Source organism: Kogia breviceps, chromosome 7 (assembly GCF_026419965.1).
Source record: "Kogia breviceps isolate mKogBre1 chromosome 7, mKogBre1 haplotype 1, whole genome shotgun sequence".
Taxonomy (NCBI): Eukaryota; Metazoa; Chordata; class Mammalia; order Artiodactyla; family Physeteridae; genus Kogia; species Kogia breviceps.
Genome location: NC_081316.1, coordinates 19,462,853 through 19,485,339, shown reverse-complemented (window position 1 = coordinate 19,485,339; position 22,487 = coordinate 19,462,853). Strand labels below are relative to the sequence as shown.

Here is a 22,487-nt window from a genome sequence, read left to right as displayed (position 1 = left end):
CAGTGGTTAGGAATATGCCTGCCAGTGCAGGGGACGTCGGTTTGATCCCTGGTCTGGGAACATCCCACGTGCCGTGGAACAACTAAGCCCATGCACCACAACTACCGAGCCTGCGCTCTAGAGCCCGTGAGCCACAACTACTGAGCCTGTGTGCCACAACTATTGAGCCTGCAAGCCACAGTACCACAACTACTGAGCCTGCACTCTAGAGCCTGCGAGCCACAACTATTGAGCCCATGCTCCACAACTACTGAAGCCCACGCACCTAGAGCCCGTGCTCCGCAACGAGAGAAGCCAACTCAATGAGAAGCCCGCACACCGCAGCGAAGAGTAACCCCTGCTCGCCGCAACTAGAGAAAAGCCCGCGCGCAGCAACGAAGACTCAACGCAGCCAAAAATAAATAAAATTGAAAACAAACAAAAAAAGTTTAAAACAACTGGAAGCAGCCTTCTAAAGCCTAATTCTCCTGAAGCAAAATTATATTACATGGTATGAAATGCTGAAAGTAGGACCTGAACTTTCTGCTACTGCAATTCCTGTCCCCCAGCTAAAAATCCGCTTCAGGTCCCTCCCTGTTCACTAAGTAACCAATATTAGCAAAGTCTTAATATTATAAGTGGCAAAAGTTTTGAAAATTTTTTTTCAAAATTCTCTGCATATTAAACTCTGCCACCTCACCTCCTCCTGTTGCCAAAGAATAATGTAAATAGGTTATATAAATACATGCAAATATTTTTTTGAATTCTTACATAAAATCACTCACACCAAGCTACTAAACAGAATGTACACCTGTTCTACATACACGTGAAAGGGGTTCTCTCTGCAGTGGTCTCACGGGGTGGGGGGGAAGGGGGTAAGAGCTGTCTGTTGACAGAGGAGAGGTTAACGCTAACGGGGGAGGCGCCCGAGAAGACACCCAGCGCTCATCTGTTTTTACAGTGACAGCTAATAGCTAGTTTCTCATAAATCATGACACATGCAGAAACGTCTGCCAGAAACGCACACATTTCTACGTATTTTTACAGCCTGAGCCTGATGACCCAAGTGTGAACAAATGCCGCTCTGTCTGAGCACCAATATCAATATCGTACATTCCCCTCAAGGAGCGCAACATCAGAAAACTGGAAACGCAGCCAGTAATGCTGCCCTGGCAGAGCCCGCAGCCCGTGCTCAGGTCTCCCCGAGAGAACCAGCGCCGCAGATGTCACCACACTCACTCAAGTGCATCAGAAGGAAATCTGAGCATAATCAGGAATGTATTCGACAGCCCAGAACTTATAGAAGGGAGGAGTCCACACCCAGGGCACTGCAGTCACAGCAGCACAGTAGGAAGGGCCGGCTTCATGTCCGTTCCGCTGCCGATGGACCAGCCAGACCGGGCCTCCCCTACCTTTAAAGACCTTGACACAGAAACGGGGAGGGAGCCCGTCAAAGCCTCAGGGCACCGTTCTGTTTTGCTCTTACTTACACAGTCACCCAGAGGTTGAAGTAGCTGGGAGAATAAGAGACAACCAAACCACAACAGCCCACACATTCAATGCCATGACAACACTGACACGGCGACTGTCACTCACTTCGCGAACATCCCGTTGCAATTTCGTGTTCACTTCCTCAGATTTGATGAGGTCTTTTCTGGCCGTGTCCAGGCCCTCCTCCAGCTCTGTCACGTGACTAGACAGGGCGGCCAGGCGCTCCTTCATCTGGCCCTGCTCTCTTGACTGCTTGTCTATGATTTCCTGGAGCTCAATCACTTTAGCCAGGTCTTCCTCGTGGCTTAGAGAACCATCAGAAGATCTCTAATGGGGGGAAAGAGCCCTTAAAAAGCCTTGTTTGCTGAGGGAGGAAAGCAACTGCTTCTGGGAAATGGGTAAGGTCAAAGCTGCCATCTACACGCTGTGGGTTCACGTGGCTCTCGCGGCCGCTCAGGCCGAAGCGCCACGTTGGCGACAGGCTCCCAACACGCGCGCACAGACTGGACGGGAACCAGACGGAGGGGCCCAGGGACTTGCCTCTCCGTCCGCGCGCGGCGCGCTCTCCTGCTCGTGGTTTACGTCAAGCGCCCCGTCCGTGAGTGTCTTCTTCTCGTTATTCTGCTCTTTAAGAATCATTAGCTAAGACCAAAACATTGAATGAGAGTAAAGAAATAAGTAAAGGCAGCAAAACTCCGTTTGGAAAAACACAACTGAAAAGAAAATACACAGTGATGTTATCCATCCTGAATATAACCAGGTCATTAAAGTCAGAATTTACCTTCTACTGGAGACATGGGTACTTAAGAGATTCTGCAACTCTGAAATAAAAGTCTAGTTTACTAATCATTAAAATGACCCAGATGGGCTGGTCCTCAATCAGAAAGATAAATAACATCTGATATCTGCTACTACAGTCCTCATACTTTTTTAAAATGAAGGGATTAAGAATTGGGAACCCTCAGTTGAAACTGGATGACGATTTATCAAGCTTACCTCTTTATGTGTGGCACCTAATTCTTCTTCTAACAAACTACACCTTTCAAGTGCTACTCGTAACCGTTCTCTCACCTGAAAACAAAAGGGATTTGGTTAGTGTGTGTGTGTAAATGTGGGTATATGTTAATTTAATTCTTATTGCATAGCTATCCTAGTAGACTATTAGTGTAATATAACATCATAGAATACCTTGAATGTCTTTCGTGGATCTTAACGTCAAGAAAACCTGCTTGCTCAGAGCTTTAAAATTTCACCCTAAATAGATTCTACTACCCAATTCCTAACAGCCAGTTGATACACAGAATATAATAAATCTTGAGACATTTATGCCAACTAATACTTTTTAACCATACAGAACTCTGGCTTCTTACAGAAAAACTGTGTTTACAAGAATTCAAGAAGCTCAAAAGTCAACTGAAGTCGCACAAACGCCCGCGCCGTCTGCCGAAGAATGCAGCATGTGCACAAACGCAGAGCGGCCGTGCAGCGGCGGTACCTTCTCGTCCAGGGCTTTGTGGTGCTCGAAGAGCGACTTCAGTGCTTTAAGCACTTCCACCTCGCTGGACACGCCTGCCGGGGACTGCGCCTGCCGCTTCACCACCGTCATCCTGAGGGACCGCTCGTGCCGCGAGACCAGGCACTCCAGATGTTCCAGCAGCAGCTGCACGGCAAGGCCAAGGTGAGCACCGTTGCCAGAGCACTTGCAATCTCATATTTGAATCTGGGGCAAATAACTCCTTTCAATCTCACACGAAAGCCAAAACCGTGCGAAAACAGGTCTGAATCCCTCCGGCTCTGTCTAAAGTCAGAGAGAACTTCCCCGGAGGTCCAGGGGTTAGGACTCCACGCTTCCACAGCAGGGAGTGCGGGTTCGATCCCCGTTCAGGGAACTATAAGACCCCCCACCCCCACCTTGCCGTGTGGCGTGGCCAAAAAATAATAAATAAATAAAGTTAGAGAAATTCCCCCTCGAATGTATTAAAATTGCGTTAACTCTCATCATAAATTTCTAGCAAGGTATGAGAACCCTGAACCAAGCAACCCCAGTCCACTCAGTGGGAAAATGTCAAAAATGTGTTTAAAAACAGACAGAGTGGATCATCTTTTGAGTTTAAAGACGCAACACGAGCCCAGTCGTGACCCCGAGGCAAATGTTAACACAGAGAATCCCCTACTAACCCTGGTGTTGTTCCTTTCCGCTTTCAGTTCAGCGATTTCTTCTTCTCTTTCAAGGAGCTGTTCCCTGCATACATTTAGTTCTTTAGTAAGTGCTGCAAACTCCTAGAAAACAGTTAAATAAGTAAATAGATATAAATATAAATACAAAAGAGAGCGAGAGAGAGTCTCTAAAGACTAATTCCTGTCAAGCCTCTCCAGGCTTCACACAAAGGCAACTCCTGCCCTAGGATAAGCAGGACCTCTCTGACCCTCCAGAGAGCGAGGGGTCCACCGACCAGCCCAAGACCACACAGAACACCATAACTCAGACCAACCTTCACCCCTCCACCCCTGACCCTGGCACGCACACGGTGGGGAAGGGAATCCAAGCCTGCCTTCTCAAGATCCAGGGAAGTCCAAGATATTTTCCTGACCATAAATCCTAATACCAAGGTGGATAAAGATATTTTTAAGTGACTCACAGGCATGTGACCTAGAACCACTGGGGAGAGTAAAGAAAAAAGGTCTAGAAGGCAACCAGGCTTTGGAGTGTCCCCCGGGCAAAAGGCTAATGGTACCCCAAGGCCAGGCTGTTAGCCTGACCCCATTGAAGTCATCCAGGCAGTCAATAAGCCGGTTAAAATGGTAAATGTATGTTATATATATTTAGCACAATTTACACAGGTGCGCGCGTGCGCACACACGTATACACGGTGCTCTTTGGAGACAAGGCTGCTCCTGGGAGCGTCAATCAGCTACAGAATGTGAACAACTCTTTACTTCAGTACTTCAGCGCAGACCTGCAAACACGAACACATCCCAGTAACGCTGGAGAGAAATAATCCAATGTGTCTTCAAACCTGACCAAGATTCTGAAGATACATCTTCTGAGAGCTGGCCGGAAGCACTGGCACTGGGCTTTATGGCTGGGAAGCAGGGAGGGCAGGGCAGCCACGTGGACTATGTCTCCTGTCCATGTCCTCCCAACAAGCTCGTTTCCCTTCCTGAGTTTCTGAGATTTCTTTCAGATGTGCCCATGTTAATCACACTGAATAGCGGATTCCTCTGGTAAATAACTGGCTGACTGTCAGATCATCTAATGTCTAACATCAGAGAGAGGTTTCCATCTAATTACTAAGATCCTGTATGAGAAGCACTCTTCCTGCTACAGGTGAGAGAAAGCCTGACTCAGATTAGCCTAGGCTGAGAGGCAGTTACTACACGTGAGGGTCAAAGGCAGGGCTGGCTCTAAGCTCATCTGAATTCAGGGCCCTGGATTTTTCTCTGATCACACTGTCCCCCTTTGCACTGTAATCTGAGTCAGTTTCATGAAGAAAATGCCAATTCACTAAATCTGTCTTTGATTATGTCCAGTCCAAAGCTCATCGTCCTGACATTTTTTTCACTGACTAGATTTCAAATTGTTTTTTGGCCAGGCCCTCCTGCTCTTGTTTCATTTTTGTCTCTTCTTGTCTTATGATTTCTAGTTGCTTTTCATGGATGTTAGCTCAGGTTTGAAGCATCTGACGCACACTTCTTTGACAGTTTTGCCAGGCCCTATCGTGAATCTCAGATGGAGTAGAGGCACGGCTGCGTAAGGAGCTGGCTCTGGGAGGGTCTCTCAGTGTGAGATCTCCGTGTTTGTGGGACCTGGGTTCCAGCTCCCCTCGAGTAGGAGGTGATGTTGTTGGTGCCGACCTCCCCCCACTCGGCCTAGGTCCTATGTTTGCCCCTCTAAGCCTCCCAAGGCCTCAGGCCAGAACTACGTTTCCATGGTGACCGAGGGCCCCTGCTGCCTGCTTCCATCACAGACAGTGCAGATCCTCTTAGAGAACCAACCACCAGACAGGGCCGTGCCTTCCAGGTACTGCTTTCTACCCTCCCTGGGCCCACAACTTCCTATAAAGCCCCAATGTAGAGAGGGCAGTTGGCCTCTATACACTGAGGCCAACCCCAGCCTCAGAAAGTGAGTCTGAATCTAGTTCTAATTCACCTCAACGCTTTGGCTCCCATCACCATGACCCACGGGAGCCACGTCTCCCGTGCCGCCGCCAGCGCAGGGCCTGGAGCACCGCAGGCCAGGGTACCAAGCCAGCTCAAGCTCCCGCTTCTTTCCTTAAGGGTATTTTTCTCTTTGGGGGGCCTGGCCATATTTTCTGGTTTATGTTTCCACTGCTGGGGCTGGAGAAGAGATATGTCAAGGCATGAGTTTATGCTGCCATCCTAACTGGAAGCCACAACGCGTCCAAGAAATGGCTGCGCACCGAGCCTGGCTGAACACCGGGAGGTGAGCCTGGCCGCTACCCGGGCGCTCCTACAGAGCAGACAGGCAAGCGAGCAACGACCCCCGGGCAGTCCGTGCTCTGCATGAGAGTCACCCAGGCCACCGTGGGAGCAGAGTGGAAGCCATCTCTGATGGGAGGCGGGCGCACGTGTCCAGAGGTTTGCTGCCGGGATGGCACCTGCACTGGATGGTAAGCAGGACCCAGCTGTCCAGCTGGCAAGAGCCTCGTCACGAAAGTACAGCACCGAAGGTGGAGAAGGGCATCCGCAGGCAGAGTAAGGTGAGGCCGGAGGCGGGCAGAGGCTAGACCGTGAAGGTCCCGCGTACCCCGTAAGGAGTCTGTGCTTCATCCTGAAGGCTCTGGGAGCTGTCTATTTACAGACTTTGTGGGCCCTGAACAGGAAGGGGCAAAACTGTTCAAAGTTCCAGGCAGCGCCTGACACAAAGGATGTGCTCAAAATGGGTTTGCTGGGTAAACAAAAGTCCCTGGGAGCAGGGCCGAAGCTGGGCTGGAGGAGGTTAAGAGTGAGAAACCAGCTGAGGCCACAGCAAGAACCCCGGGGAGAAGTGAGGGTCTGACCCAAGACCAAGACTAGAGAGACGCATGGGCTTCCCTGGTGGCGCAGTGGTTGAGAATCTGCCTACCGATGCAGGGGACACGGGCTCGAGCCCTGGTCTGGGAGGATCCCACATGCCGTGGAGCAACTGGGCCCATGAGCCACAACTACTGAGCCTGCGCGTCTGGAGCCTGTGCTCCGCAACAAGAGAGGCCGCGATAGTGAGAGGCTCGCGCACCGCGATGAGGAGTGGCCCCCGCTTGCCACAACTGGAGAAAGCCCTCGCACAGAAACGAAGACACAAAACAGCAAAAATAAATAAATTAATTAATAAACTCCTACCCACAACATCTTCTTAAAAAAAAAAAAAGACTAGAGAGACGCAGAACATAAAAGAATTCTCAGGGCAAAATGCAAGGATCCCATGTGCCCCTTGCTGCAGCCGTCATCAGCTTTCAAAGGGTCCTCTGGATGCTGTGTTCAGAAGAGCCTGTAAGAGGGTGAGGCCAGATGTGGGGAGGCAGCCTGGCGTCGGGACAGTGCAGGAAAGGCCAGGCGAGTGAGCACACCGCGGGGGGCCGGGGGGCAAGGCGCGCTGGAGAGTAGAGCCAGCAGGATGTGCGGACAGATCCAACAAACCTGAGAGAAAGAAGGGTCCAGGATGATTCCAAGGATTCTGGCAGGAGCGAGGGAAGGATGGAGGCCCCATTCTCTGAGAAGGGAATGAATACGGGAAGAGCAGGCTTTGAAGGGAGGTCTAAAAGTCCCGTTTCGGACAAGCTTAATTGGAGAGGTTCTACGGCATTCAAGCGGAGCTGCACCTCCTGGCCGGGACTTCTCGGGGATGCTGGCTGAGGTGGGAGAGTGATCTCATTCCACTCAGACCAACAAGGCACCGAGTGTGGGCGATAAAAGATGAGGCTTGAGCCCTGTGAGAAGCCAACGCTGGATGGCTTGGAAACGAGAGGTGTCAGCAAGGGTGGCCGGGGAGGGAAGGGGAACACCTCCGAGTCCAGTGCTCCAGAAGCAATGGTCACCAGGGTCAACAGCTGCTGGGAGCGGGAGTCATCTGACTGGTCCCTGTTGGGTGGAGGCCAGCGGTGACCATGACCATAGTGGGTCGGGAGCCCTGGCAGGGCCGAAGGCCTGGGTGGACAGAGGGCATCAGAGGATGGGAGGAGGAGGACGGCAGTGAGCACACACTCCTTCTTTTGAGGGACTAGGAGTTAAGAGTAGAAGAGAAATAGGGCAGTGGTTAAAGGAGACACGAGGTCAAGAAAGCCCTGCTGCAGGAGGGGACAGGGGCTCGCACGCTGATGGCCAGGATCCCAGGGAGAGGTGGGAGCCAATGGCCACTACCCGAGCAGCCGAGAGCAGATCAGTCAGCTGGGTCCGTGCAGAGGGTGCCTTTCCCGGGGGCGCCCAGTTCACACACAGTCAAGGGAGAAAGGCAGTAGAATACGTAGGCACAGAGCCAGACACACAGGGAGATGTGTGGTGGGAATTTCTGGAAGTCCTCTTCTAATTTCTTCCAATCTCTCTGAGAAAACAGATGCCTTTGCATTGAGTGGAAGGGTGCATGCGGTGCACTGGGGAGGGGAAGAGGGGAGGGCACCAAGTAGCCAATGAGCAGAGAGGGGGTCGGATACCAGTGCCATGACCATGGGCATTTGGGTCCACTGCAGGCTGCCCGCGACACCCACGGACAGGGAACGGACTAACAGGAGCAGGTTTCCGAGTACGGGGTGTGTGGGGGGGGGGGGGGTGTGGGGGGGTGTGTGGGTGTGTGGGTGTGGGTGTGTGGGTGTGTGGTGCGTGTGCGATAACGGACCATGGCATTTCCACGGGTAAGGAAGACAAGGGAGACGTGGCAAGGGCGAAGGACCACAACAAGGTGATAGGGTCACGGCCTGTAGGCCCCAGCAGGGTTGAATTTCGGTGTTTTCTTTTTCAAAGTCCTACTATCTATCATGAGTACATTTCACTGCCTTTAAATGAAATATGGAGTCAAAGCATAACAAGTACACACTGCAAGGCTATGGGGTGGCGGGGGTGGGAGGAGCTTGAAAGCTCCTATACAAGCTGGCTACAAGGAATTAGCGATTCACAGATTCACCCACCTTGGAAATAAAAGGGACCACCATCTAGCCCCACTTCCATATGCAAGCCTTTTTCCATATTCACTTTTCCTTTAACTCTTTCATCACCAGAAGCAAGCCTATGTCTTTTACATACAAAGTTTCCTTAAGTTTTTCCTAATAGCTCCAAACTGTCTTCATTCACCTATTAAGAGAATATTTAATTCCCATCATTTTGGCTAAATGTAAGTGTTTTTTTACAATAAATTCAACAGCTAAAACCATTCTATGATATACTGCTTTGAATATAGAAAACAAATTTATAGAACTTCACAACTATTTTTACTCCTTAAAGAAAAACCTTTCTCTTTGCTCAAAAGAATTCAACTGAAAAAGTATCAAAGCAAATTTAAACTTAGGAGTTTAGATAAACATTAGACAGGAAATTCCAAAGTTTAAGATTCCAAAAGCATGTTCATATGTGCACTTTGTATTATCATTGCAGAAAAAACTAGTAGAGCCTGAATAAATCCCAAATATGTGCAATAAACGATCTACTCTATTACCATGATAGGAACTTAACTGTCAGCATGTACATTTTTTTCTCTTTAGAAAAAAAATGTCTGTTTAAAAAGTACTGTAAGCCAGTTAAAAGTGACATTCTTTTTACTGTAATTAAAGTTTGAAGTATTCTTTGAAACTGAACAGATACAACAATCACTGGAATATTTTCAGTTTAAAATATAAGTCTGCACAATACAGATTTGTATTTCCATTTGCCATTTTCTAGGACTGAGACGAGGGAAAATAACATTCAACCACTAAAATCAATTTAAGAACATGATTTCACATAACGTGTGAAAATGCTGATACTTATCATTTCTGGATCTAGATAATAGGATCAGATTACATGAACCAGACATGACTGATCAACGTCCATGATCAAGAGACTTTCCTGGTGGCGCAGTGGTTAAGAATCCACCTGCCAATGGACACGGGTTCAAGCCCTGCTCCAGGAAGATCCCACATGCCGCAGAGCAACTAAGCCCGCGTCCCACCTACTGAGCCTGCGCTCTAGAGCCCTCGAGCCATAACTACTGAGCCCGTGCACCACAACTACTGAGCCTGTGCTCTAGAGCCCGCAAGCCACACCTACTGAGCCCACACGCCTAAAGCCCGTGCTCCACAACAAGAGAAGCCACCGCAATGAGAAGCCTGCACGCTGCAATGAAGAGTAGCCCCCGCTCGATGCAACTAGAGAAAGCCCATGTGCAGCAACAAAGACTCAACACAGCCAAAAATAAATAAATCAATTTATTTAAAAAAAAAAAAAGTCAGTCCTATGGATCAGATGCAACATTTGGTTCTAGAAGCGATGACCATTCTCTCTTCCCAGACACCAAGGGAAGCGGGAAGCAGCAGGGTCTGGCCACTTCCTACTCTCACGTGGTCCCCACCCCCTTCCCGTGTTCTTTACCTGATCATCCGCGTTATGGTTCTACATCTTCTATTCTCTATAATCTCCACAAATAGCTCTGTCTTACTTTTAAATTACGTTTCATTATTTTTGCTAACCTGCTGAAACAAGACTAAAGCTTCGCTGGAGGCAAAAAGTATATGTCCTCTTACTGGAGGGACACGGAGTATAATAAAGAATGGAAATGGGGTCTAATTTTTAGCAAACCAAAATGAACACCTGAAAAACCGACTTGCAGAACTGACGTAGTTTATCTTCTTACAGAAGCTACTGATATTTGCCACAGTCTTAGGTTTGAAAGCATGTCAAATTTTGAACTGAAAGGAAATTAGAAGTTTATACATTAAAATGAATCAGCAAATCATATTTGGAACTCTAATGTGTTGACTAAAATACGCTTGGAAAGGTTATGTATAACTATCTATTTATACTGCGACCTAGTGATGGGAGAGGGAGGACACAGGGACACTTAGAAGGAAAAAAGACAAACTTTACACCTTTGCAAAATCTGAGTAATGAGCTCACTAGAGATATTTAAAGCCGTGAATGCAAGAGCACTGGATTTTCAATCACTGATTATTTGCAAGCAACAGAGCAAAATGCATAAGCAGTTCAAAAGTCCCAATATATCTGATTATTTTTTCTCATTTCTAAGAATAGATACTGACAAAATTTATGCTCATACTTAGCATTTGGCAATTAAGCAATCGAGACTATATTCTGAACCTAACAAAACATGGTGCAGAGCAGTATTGCAATGCGATCGCCATTTGGTTAAAAGCAAACACAAACTTGTATTTCTTATATAAAATATAGATGGACACCCACCAAACTGCTAATGCAGATTATCCACTATGGATGGGAAAGTAGGTTGGAAATGAGTCTTTCTTTTTAACTTATATTCCTGTTTAACTTCAATTAAGTAGTACTCGCTTTGTTTTAAGAAAAAAAAAAAAACCAGGAACTTCCCTGACAGTCCTATTTAATTTCAATTAAGTACGTACTCGCTTTGTTTTTTTTTTTAAAAAAAAAAAAAAAAAAAAAAACCAAACAGGGCCTTCCCTGACAGTCCAGTGGTTAGGACTCTGCTTTCACTGCCAGGACCTGGGTTCAATCCCTGGTCAGGGAACTAAGATCCCACAAGCCGTGCGGCGCAGCCAAAAAAAAATAATAATAATAAATTTAACAATTAAAATAAAAAGAATGAAATCATTATTAGCCCAACTTACTAAAAAAAAAAAACAGGCCATTCTTCACTTCCTTTTTCCTTTCTAAACCATGTTAAAACTACAGGCACGAGCGGATTACAGGCCCCGCCTATGCGGACAGAACTTGTCCAGACACTTTCTCCCTAAGTGGCCGCATCTCAATCGCTAATCCTTTCTTCTGCTCTCTACTCAGCCTCCAGCCTCACTGAAGGAGCTCTGGCTGACACACCAGCACCACCCTTGTCTCCACTGAACCCAGCCTGGCTTCAGTGCTCACCTACCCCGCCCTATGGGGGAGCATCTGACCCCTCCTTCCCACTTTCCTCCCCCTTGTCCTGGTCCCTTGTTCTCTGCTCGTCTCATAACCGCTGGTGCTCCTGGGGCTCTGCTCGAGGTCCCCTGTTCACCCTACACACCAAGCCTGTCTGACCTGTGTCAGGCTTCTACCCCCCACGATGGGTCACTGTCCAACTGCCCACCATGCACCTCCAATCGGCTGTCTTCCAGGACTTCACCACCTTCCTCCTAGCCCCCAGAGTAGAGGGGGCCTCTACATGGCCTCCCTCCCTCCTTTTCCTCCATGTCTGCCAACTGCTGGGCCTGCTAATTCGACCTCACACTTGCATCTCCTAGACTGGCCGCTGCCGCCGCCTCCCCCGCGCCTGGGCTGCCGTGCCTCTCTGCCCCAAAGAAACCCGGACCCATTAGGAGTCACTCCGAGTTACCCCTTGCCTCCGACCTCCGGCAGCCACCAGCCTGCTTTCTGTCTCTAGGCACTTGCCTATTCCGGACATTCCACATATATGGACTTGTACGATACCTGTCCTCTTGCGTCTGGATTCCTTCACTCAGTGTAACGTTTGCAAGGCCCACCCATGTTGTAGTGTGTGTCAGAGCTTCATTCATTCTTGCGCCTCAATAATAATTCCATTAGGTGGATGTAGCACATTCTGTTTATCCATTCACTGGTTAATGGACATTCGGGTTGCTTGTGCTTTCTAACTATCATGAATAATGCTACTATGAACATTCCTGCACAAGTTTTTATGTGGATTTTATACTTTGGTTTTTGGGCATGCCGAGCAGGAGACATATTTCTTCACAATGTGAATGAGTGAATTGTTCCATTTCTGTTTCTAAATTCCAATTTAAATAGCCAGCTAGCTTAGCCATCACTCCTTTCTTCTCTGGAATGTACTTTCTTTTAGGCAAAAATTGGGATTTCCTCATGGACAGTAATTATAAGTTTTGTTTCACATATTTTTATATTTCTGCTAAAGAGCAAACCAAAATGCTTTTGGTTGTTACTAGCATTTCAGTATTTAAACACACATAATTTCTTACAATTAGTCAAGATAATCTGAAAAATAAATGCACGTGTGTATTTCAAAACCACCTGAATATAAGTATGAATGCATATTTTGTATGTCTTAGAAACAAGTGTATAATGTCAGGGACATATCACAGGCGAAAACATTCTAATTAAATTTTAAAAACTGAGCCTGGGGGTTAAGGGAGAATCAAACCAATGAAGTAAAAAAACCAAGGGCCGAAATCCTTCATTCAAACAGGAATGAGTACCTTCTGAGTTCTTAAACACTGGAAAATAACAAAGCGAGAGCACAACATGAAGTATGTTAACATCCAGTTTATATTTACATAATGTTTCAAATTTCCCAATAAAGCCGGTTATGTGGTTTTTAGCACTACTCATGCTTACTAGAGTATAAAGCAGTTTTCATCTTCAAATATTTCATTTCACAGATCTATGCATGTGCCAAGACATTACTGAATCATAAAGAAACTGTCTTCAAAGTATGAGACCAGAAACTGCCTGTCTGACCTTGACTGTCTAAACCATCATTAGGAACAGCGTAAAGTCCATATTTCCACAGAGACGGTGGTCCTGCTGCAGCCTCCTGGCAATGGTGGCACCATCAAAACATGTCTGGGAGTGATGGGAGGGTGCCATCAGGGTTTGAGGCACGCTGAATTTGAGAAGGAAGCCAATGCCATCCTGAGGGAAGGACAGCACACCTGAGGAACATCCCCACTCCTCTAGTAAGATGACATCATGCTGCTCTCACTGGCACTGCTCGGGAAGTGCCGTACAGTTTACAACTTACCAAGTCTCCTGAAAAACCTTATGGTGTGCTCCTGGTTTTTCTGATTTAGTCACAATTTTAGAATATTTAAGGCTTGTCATTAGCTCCTAGTAGCACCTCTATTTTGCAAAAAAAAACAAAAAACAAAAGAAAAACAAACCCAAAAAGCCACAATCAACTCTTTTACATGTGATTAAGCATTCTGTGAAATTACTTCATGACCTTTATTAATGTAAAACATCCTAGATGTGTTAAATTAGGTATGGGAGCCTTCGGACCCCACCTTCCAGAGCCCTCATAGTATCAGCAAACACAACTGCACAGAAAGGGTTATAAGACAGAACCTACTCTGTTGCCCTGTGAGACTGCACTGTCGACAGGAAGAGAAATTTCCACCAAATTCCCAGCAGGTACTATGGAAGAGCAGCTCTCTGACGTGCAACAGGGTCAGCTAACGTTGCACCGGACTGCTCTAAAGCTACAATGTGACTCTGAAAGAACTCAAGAAACAATTATGGGCAATCGTGGCCACCTTTTAGCAGACACGGGGGACCGCGACTGAAAGCTCAAGCCTCAGCACACAGAAGACCAAGGACAACCGAGCGGGCTGCTTTCCTGATACACCAGATGGAAGACAGATATCTCGGAGTGAATCAAAGGTCTCGGTATAAAACCATAACTGAAAGTACTTTATTAGGGGTTTCCTCTTGCGGCTCCACTCTGCCTGGTCAATAGAAATACAAGTTTAAGAATAAGCGGTCTCAGAGTATCTACGGCTACATTTATAGCATTTCCTGAAATTCTGCTGACAAGTCGAAGAAACACAAATGCTGCCGTGTTTAAGGTCATAGAGCTGAGGCTGAAAGTAATAAGTACAAATGAATTTGAAAAAGGCTTTTGATTCTCTGTCACGCAGTTTTCATAACAAGAATGACACTGCCTACTAGAAGACCACAAAGCTGATTGGTGGAACTGATACAGATAAAGGGTTGATTGTCAACAAAATGTCTCGACTGCCTGCAGGGCCGCCCCTCTGCCTGTCCAGTCTGCCCGTCCATCACCATCCTCCCCCAGAAGCTGTCAGACAACCAGCTCTGCTCCTGGTCACCACTTCCCCGGGAGCCACACCCTCAAGGCCTTTGTCAACCGTTCTCCTCCCACCCCACGCTAAGGACCATCCCCACACTGTCAGGGCTGCACCCCCAACACCGTCCTCCTTCCCCACCTGCTGACCTGCCGGCCCCGCCCCACACCCTCCCGCAGGCTGCACACGGGGTCGCGGACTGGGCTTGACCACCCATCTCCTGCTTAGGATCCCCCAGGCCTCCGCCACCACTTCACTGCGCAGACCCCAGTCTACTCGGGGGAAAGACGTGCCCCCTCACTACTGAAACCCCCGCCCCCCAAAGGGTCTAGCAACACACCAGCATTCAGGCAATAGCTATGTACGGAAACAAATCAGTAACATACTACCTCTGACAGCAAATGTTACTACTTTGTAACCTTGTGGGTCTGTGTATTCATGTCTTGCAAACCAGTCTGACAAGAGCCCCCTTACCCTCTAATTTCACAAGAAGACACCTGAGAATGAATCAAAGGCCAGCTACAAAACCATAACTGAAGGTACTTTATTAGGGTTCCTCTGTGGCTCTAGTAAGCTTAGTAGGGTAGAAACTCAGGCTTAAGGATGAGTAGCCCTGGACAACACCAGCTGGACAACACCAGCAATTTCTAAGGTGCTATTCTAAGTACATGTAGATGTAAATATTAATGGCAATAGTGCTATTTTTGTTTGCTGCTTTATGGTTTTCGAAGTATTTTCACATATTTTATCACATTTTATTTTCAGCCACCCAGTAAGGTACTCATAATTACCTCATTTTACAAATTATAATACAGGCCCAGGCAGGTTAGTGAAGTGCAAAGGTCACTCGGTTAATAAATGGCTTGGGACTGAGAACTCAATACAGACGAGATGTTATCTTCAGGGGAAGATAACACAGTAAGTATCATAACCAAGGCCACATGTTAGTAAGCAAAGGATTGAAGACTTGAAACAGGTGTGGAGGGGGGTGGAGAGAAGGAAAGACTGGGTGGACAAGAAAAAAATCACTCAGCAGTTAGAGAAAAGGAAGGGACTGTTACAGTCAACCAATAACTTCACCACCATCACCACATGGAAAGAAAGAGGGCATATCCCCCAGGATATCTTTCTGTGATTTCTTTTGCCCCCCTCAAGGATGACCCTGATATATACCCAATCCTACTACTTTATCTATGTTTTTCTTCAAGCTGATGACATTTTTAAAAGCTGAAGAAAAGGTGAAAGGAATAAAAAGTAAAACCAGCATCAGACTCCATCTTCTCCTAGAGATGGGACGGACCCTGAATCCCAGTAGGAACTGGAGGTGTGAGAACAGACCTCACAGGGTTGATTGACCTCGGCCTTGAGAGACAGGTGGGGTTTTGAATAAAGGGAGCGGGAAAGGGACTCCACGAGAAGGGAATTGTGTAGGCCAAGGTGTGAGGGAAGGGGAGCAAAAAGACTGGTGTGGCTAGAATGAAGGGGTATTTATAGAGGGAGATGGCGTGGGAAAGCTGAAGAAAGCCAGAACGTGGAGTTGCGAGTGCCAAACACAAGAGTTTAGGTTTTGCCTCTGCCGCCAGGGACGGGTGCTGCAGAAACCTGTGCACAGCAAAGGTTCGGGTTAACCTGGGAGCTGTGTGGAGTGTGCTGGACGGACTGGAAAAAGGGGAGAGGGTGCATCACGGAGGCTCGAGGCATGAAAGGCCCGAACAGCGATACCAGAATACAGAAGAGAAGAAACACAACATTAGGAAAGAAAAACCGAACCAGCACTGAGTGGTCCTGGAGGGTGAGAAAGGAGGGAAGGGCGATGCGGGGAAAGCTGGGAGGGGAGGCTGGAAGGCGAAGGCTGAGCGAGGAGGAAGCATAGCGCAACTCTGGACATGACATGCAGCAGGAGAGCCTGGTCGCATCTGAAGGGTGTGACAAGCTTGGGGCTGGGGCGTAAAAAGTGCATCACAAACCTGGGGATGAAGACACAACCGTGGCACTCACCTTCCAAAGGGGGATGCCGAGCCCACAGAAGTGAACGAATCTGCACGATGACTGCAGAAAAGGGGCAGTAGGCTAGGACTTTAGTGTATTTCCTAGTCACGAGCACATGACTAGGATAAAATGAAAATAATTATCCAACTATCTTTGGGTAGCAAGTGCTTCCTTTCCCTCAATTCTTTGCACAGAGGTTTTCTGAACATGAAAAAAAAAGAACCTAACGCCTGCAGGTGAGCACAGAAAATACACAAAGACGAGAACGCGAGCTCCCTCTATATTACTGACATTTTTTTTTTTTTTTTTTTTTTTTTTTGTGGTACGCAGGCCTCTCACTGCTGTGGCCTCTCCCGTTGCGGAGCACAGGCTCCAGACGCGCAGGCTCAGTGGCCACGGCTCACGGGCCCAGCCGCTCCGCGGCACGTGGGATCCTCCCGGACCGGGGTTACGAACCCGCGTCTCCCGCATCGGCAGGCGGACTCTCAACCACTGCGCCACCAGGGAAGCCCCATTACTGACAATTTTAAAAGTTACTTTAAATTAGGATTCTGTGTGTCAGATTGTTTTTCTGTAGTATGACTATAAAACTTCCAATGAGAGAATCTTAAGATGAAGCTAACTGAAGCAGCACCAGCAGTGTTTCAAAGCCCGGGAAGTCAACACCAGAGAACTCCATCTCCCCGTGGAGTGTGTGATGGAGCCGTTTGCACAGCAGGACGAGGTGCCGGCTGGAGGTCACTTACTGAACAGGCTGCAGCCTGAGCACTCGCAGACTCACCAGAGAACACGTCGCTTCCCGGCAGCACCGGCCCTTTCAACAACAGTCATTAATAGTGAAAACACAGCGGGGAAACAACGAGGAAAGCACCGGACATTCAAGGATGCGTACAAAGCACGCAGAACCTATCAGCAGGAACGTGCTTTCAAGCAATCGCTTAATTCATCGTTAAACTTTTTGGGGACCAAGAATTTCTCTGGTTTGCACAAGAAAACAACCTTGGAATGTACATTCTTTCCAACTTAAACCCTTTGTTCTAACCACCCACCACTTCCCCCACCGTGGACCTTTCTACCGCTCAGGTCATCTTCAGGCACCCTGCTAGACACACCAAAAAGGCAGCACTTCTGGTTTGTGAAACTTTCTCCTTGAAATGGAGCAAAGATAATCAGGAACAGGAATAAAAACAACAAAAGACTGTGATAACATAGATGAGTTGCCGGGAGGAACACCTAATTTCAATCTCTATTTACTGTATTCTTTTCTCTCTCCAGCAGGAGGTCAGGGCAGAGGAGAGACGGACGTGGCGACTGTCCCTGAAAATCCCAGCCAGGCAGAGTCTTTGCTGTCTGCCACCTGCAAACGCTGCACTGCTTTCTTACACTGTCAACACGCATGGTCATACTGTTGCCACATGGCATCTATTTTAGCCACCCAGTCTCGGAGCCCCCTTCCTACGGCTGGGAAGTGGTGTGTCCTTGAGGAACGGCATGGGACCCAGAGGAGGGGCAGAAGCACCAGCCACCTGCTCTCCCGGCCTCTCCCACATCTGGGGACAGTGCAGAACAGCGCCAGGCCCACCAACCACAGGCCTGGAGCCCAGACGCCGAACGGGAAGCCACAAGCAGCGTCCAGAGGTGGTCATTCACCCGAGGCTCCGGGCAATGATGTGGGCAGTGCAGGTGAGTTTCCGGACAAGCAGCTTCACCAGAGCCTCGCACAGCAGGACAGGGCTCATGGCCTCCAGGCCCGGTCCCCCCACCTTCCCCGAGACGCTGGGAACTACTCCGAGTGTACAGTCACTTACAGTTCTGCGCATGGATCACCCAGGCAGTCTGTAACTAGGCCCCTCAACTTAGCATATGCTTATTTTACTCAACGCAGAACTTCACCTATTTTCCTCAGTGAGAAGTGTGAATGAGCATTAAAAACGCCACTGCCTTTCTGATATCACCCCACACCGTGGGCACACTGGACGGAGGCAGAGACTGGTACTGTGTGCGTCTTACAGTTTATATTGTTTGAACTTTTTTTTCACCTTCCTCCTCTTTTCCCCTATTAACTTTGGGAATCCAGAAGGAAAGGGCCCCTCATCATCACCACACCCCCTGACGCTACTCGTCGGAACACCGGCTAACGCCTCCCGCGCTCCTCGGAGCCCAGGCACTCCTGGGGGGGCTTCTCGGACGCGCTCAGGGTGGTGTCACCGCAGCCTGGGAAGCAGCTCTCAGCGCAGGTGTCAGTGTGAGGGCCCAGCCCCAGAGCCCATGCTCTTAGTTAAGCACGGCCTCCCACTCACACAGTAAGAAAAAGCAGCTCCATCCACACAGGCAAAAACAAAAGCAGTGAACAAAGTCCTTGCAATTTCCCTCCCATCATTTGATTCCTTGCCCTTCTCACAAAAACTCCGTTCTCACACTCACGGTAGGAACCCCATCGCATCCAAACGCACCAGGATGTTTCTCGTGAGTGGCTAAAGGATGCGGCCTCGGCCCAGGGAGAGAGATGTCCGGAGGCGCAGAGCGTCTGCTCAGGACCAGCTGTGCCCCCAGCATCACTCCTCACTCTTCGGCCCCAGCTGCGGTGAAAACCACAGCCAAATGTCGACCTTTCCTTCCCACTGACAGTAAAGGGCCGTGCAGGAGCTACAGAACACCAACAGTCACAGCGCCCAAAGGGACATGGAGCTCATCTAGCTCCCCGGGCTTCCCAACTGTCCTCCCTGGACCCCCGTGTGGCCGCAGGGTCTCGGCACAGGAGGCTCCAGGTGGCACTGCGCTCCCTGGGGAGCCGGCCCCTCGGAGACCCTCCAGAGACAGGCTTCTTTCCATAAGGCTTTGAACTACAGGGTCGGGTCCCCCCCCCACTCCCCATTCTATAGAGATGAGACCAGAGGCTCCAAGAGGTGACCCGGTGACGGAACCAGATCAGAAGCTGTCTCAGGGCTCTGCCGCACTGCCACCCAGCTCCCTGCATCACAGACAGTGACAGAAGACGGGCCTTGCACACCCTGACATGCAAATTGCCGGCTGATCAGTTGCATTCCAAAGCCACAGCTCTTTCCTTACTTACTGTTGCAGTGATCCACCCAGGCTTGGCGCAGTTCAGTGCATGTGCATCTCACCAGGGGCTGAGGGTTGGCTGAGGGACACGCGTGCTCCGGGGCCGCCGTCCACAGCACACGCAGACCCCTGGGGACATACTGCGGGCAAGAGCTTCTGGGGAAAGTGATGAAGAACAAGGGAGAAACTCTAAACGTCCTGGATTCGTCAAGTGAAAGAGCCGCAAGAATAGTCAGAAACCGAATTAGACAAGGCATCTAGGAACGGATGACTTTAAAGATTCTGGGCATTAGAGAAACCAACTGGCGGTGTCAGGAAACCATCGTATTCGCTCCACGAGGCTCTGCAGGGCGACAGGTGCCTTGGGGACCACCAGAGGACTCCCGTTCTGGGCGTCTGCCCGCCACCCACAGGCAGAGCCGACGGGGATAGAGACCCTTTGCTGAAGAAGCAAACCCTGGCACTCACAGGACCACCCCCACGGGCACTGGGGGCATCCTGCCGGCCCCATCTCCTCCTGCAGGGAGGAACCCTGGAGTCAGACTGCCTGGGTGCAAACACTGACCACCACTTGTGATCTACGGGGCTCTGGGGAGCTCCCCAACCTCAATTTCTGCATCTATAAAATGGGGTACATAATAGCATCCTGCTTTCTAGTACTGTTTAAAGTATACTCTATAGGCGACTTCCCTGGTGGTGCAGTGGTTAAGAATCCGCCTGCCAGTGCAGGGGACATGAGTTCGAGCCCTGGTCTGGGAAGATCCCACATGCTGAAGAACAACTGAGCCCATGCGCCACAACCACTGAGCCCGCGCGCCACAACTACTGAGCCTGCGTGCCGCAACTACTAAAGCCTGTGTGCCTAGAGCCCGTGCTCCGCAACAAGAGAAGCCACCGCAGTGAGAAGCCCGTGCACTGCGATGAAGAGCAGCCCCCGCTCGCTGCGACTAGAGAAAGCCCGCGTGCAGCAATGAAGACCCAACGCAGCCAAAAATAAATAAATAAGTAAAGTATACTCTAGAGTATCATTCTGAGGCTTCAGTGAGATAATTCACATAAAGAGGCTTAGAGGCTATCATGTATTTCTTATATGCGGAATCTAAAAACAAATGATACAGAAATTTCTTGGTGGTCCGGTGGTGAGGACTCCGTGCTTCCACTGCAGGGGGAACAGGTTCAATCCCTGGTCGGGGATCTAAGATCCCACAGGCTGCTTGGCGCAGCCCAAAAAAGAAAAAAAAGAAAGAAAGAAAGAAACAAATGAACTTATCTACAAAACAGAAACAGACCCACAGACATAGAAAACAAACCTATGGTTACCAAAGGGGAAGATGGGGGAGGGATAAATTAGGAGGTTGGGATTAACAGATACACACTAGTATATGTAAAATAGATAACCAACAAGGACCTACAGTATAGCACAGGGAACTATGCTCAATATTTTGTAATAACCTACATGGGAAAAGAATCTGAAAAAGAATATATATGTGTGTGTGTATAACTGAATCATTTTGCTGTACACCTGCAACTAACACAGCATTGTAAACCAACTATACTTCACTTAAAAAAAAAAGGCTTAGAGGCAATACATGTTGGCTATTATCTCATTTAATCCCCCTAAACACCCATCCACACAGCCCCTGGACAGTGCCTAACACACGGCAGACACTGAGTATAATACTTGCTAAATAAAAACAAATAGTTACTGTCCCTCACTGACTGACGAGAACGCTGAAGGCTCACTTCCAAGGAAACTGACAAAAGTAACCAGGGAAGGAAGGCTGGCCCACAAGTCCGCCGACTCGGCCTGAACAGACTGCTTTCCTCGAAAATGCACCCACCTTGACCTGGGATCCGTGGTGCGGCAGGCGTGGGATGGAATCTACCCAGAGAGACAGGCCCGTGAGTGAGAGATGCAGTGCACACCCGCAGGCCTGCTTTAAGCTCTTCGTTTAAGTCACTGTCGGCTTGAGGACGGAGCTGCGCTATTTTTTTGTAAAATGCCTTCAGACAGCGCCGGGGTGAAATGCCAGTGTGCTGACAGTCTCCAGTCAGCATGTGTCTGCGGTGGAGGGAAAGGAGCTGGGCCACAAAGCAGCAAAGTGCGATACAGAACTTCTTTAACCCTTGGCCTCAACTGGATTTCACACTTAGTCACAAATAAAGTCCTTAGATTTTAATTTGCATGAAAATAAATACCACATCAGACTATTCATATTAATACTCAGACTATTTGAAACACTTGTCCCCTGCCACACCTGTTTCTGTTTTGGGGTACAGAGGATGCCTGACCTTACCCGGCATTCTCGATTTCCCATGAAAGACGGTCAAGGTGGGGAGAAGAGCGGGCCCTAGCTTCTAACAGCACCTTCCGATTTCAAGAGAGATCAATGGCTCAGAAATATCGATTAGTCTCAAGTAGAACTTAAACTTTTATACCAACATGCCACCACATGAAATCAATGATTATGTTACTACTGACAAGGGTTTAAAATTACACAGGCAGAAGGGATAATTAGCCCATTTGCAAAGCAGAAAAACTTGGAAATGCAAGATATGCTTTAAGCTCCCAAATTTATTTTCAGAGCAAAATGAAATTCCCCCTCAGAATAACATTGAGACTCTGCAAGCCAAGCGTAAGAACTCTCTGGGTGGACCTTCCCTGCCAAGGACCTGCTATCCAAGCCTGCAGAACTGGGCCAAGAGCTCACTTCCAGCTACAGGGAAAACCTACGAAGTGGAAACATTTTGTCACATCCCTAATTAGCATTAGCAAGCAACAAACCTTCAGCTGTGCTTCATTTCTGAGTGAAAGGGAACACTTGCTAACAAGCAAAACCCAGGACCATCTCACGCAAACCAGGAGACATGGTCACCCCACCTGTGAGGGTTGGGTGGGACAGAGACAGGAGAAGCAAGATTTCTGAGAATTCCTTTTCCTATAGTTCTGATTTTTGAACCATGTAAATGCTTTATGTATTCGAAAAAAGTTAACTCCAAAAGAAAATGCAAACC

General features: G+C 48.5%; 1 protein-coding gene across 14 annotated transcripts in view; it reads right to left on the bottom strand.

Annotated features, from left to right (window-relative positions):
* Positions 1 to 22,487, bottom strand: part of PPFIA1 (PTPRF interacting protein alpha 1) — an 85,218-nt gene that overhangs the window by 46,834 nt on the left and 15,897 nt on the right. For 13 of the 14 annotated variants that reach the window (XM_067037807.1, XM_067037795.1, XM_067037800.1 and 10 more), the window contains exons 3-7: positions 3,649 to 3,750; positions 2,966 to 3,130; positions 2,467 to 2,541; positions 2,011 to 2,112; positions 1,576 to 1,797 (exon numbers count right to left, since the gene is read on the bottom strand). In XM_067037807.1, coding sequence (XP_066893908.1) covers positions 1,576 to 1,797; positions 2,011 to 2,112; positions 2,467 to 2,541; positions 2,966 to 3,130; positions 3,649 to 3,750 — 666 coding nt within the window. Of the gene's footprint in view, positions 1 to 1,575; positions 1,798 to 2,010; positions 2,113 to 2,466; positions 2,542 to 2,965; positions 3,131 to 3,648; positions 3,751 to 19,482; positions 19,586 to 22,487 lie in introns of those variants that run through there. The other variant, XM_067037806.1, reaches the window with a different exon arrangement.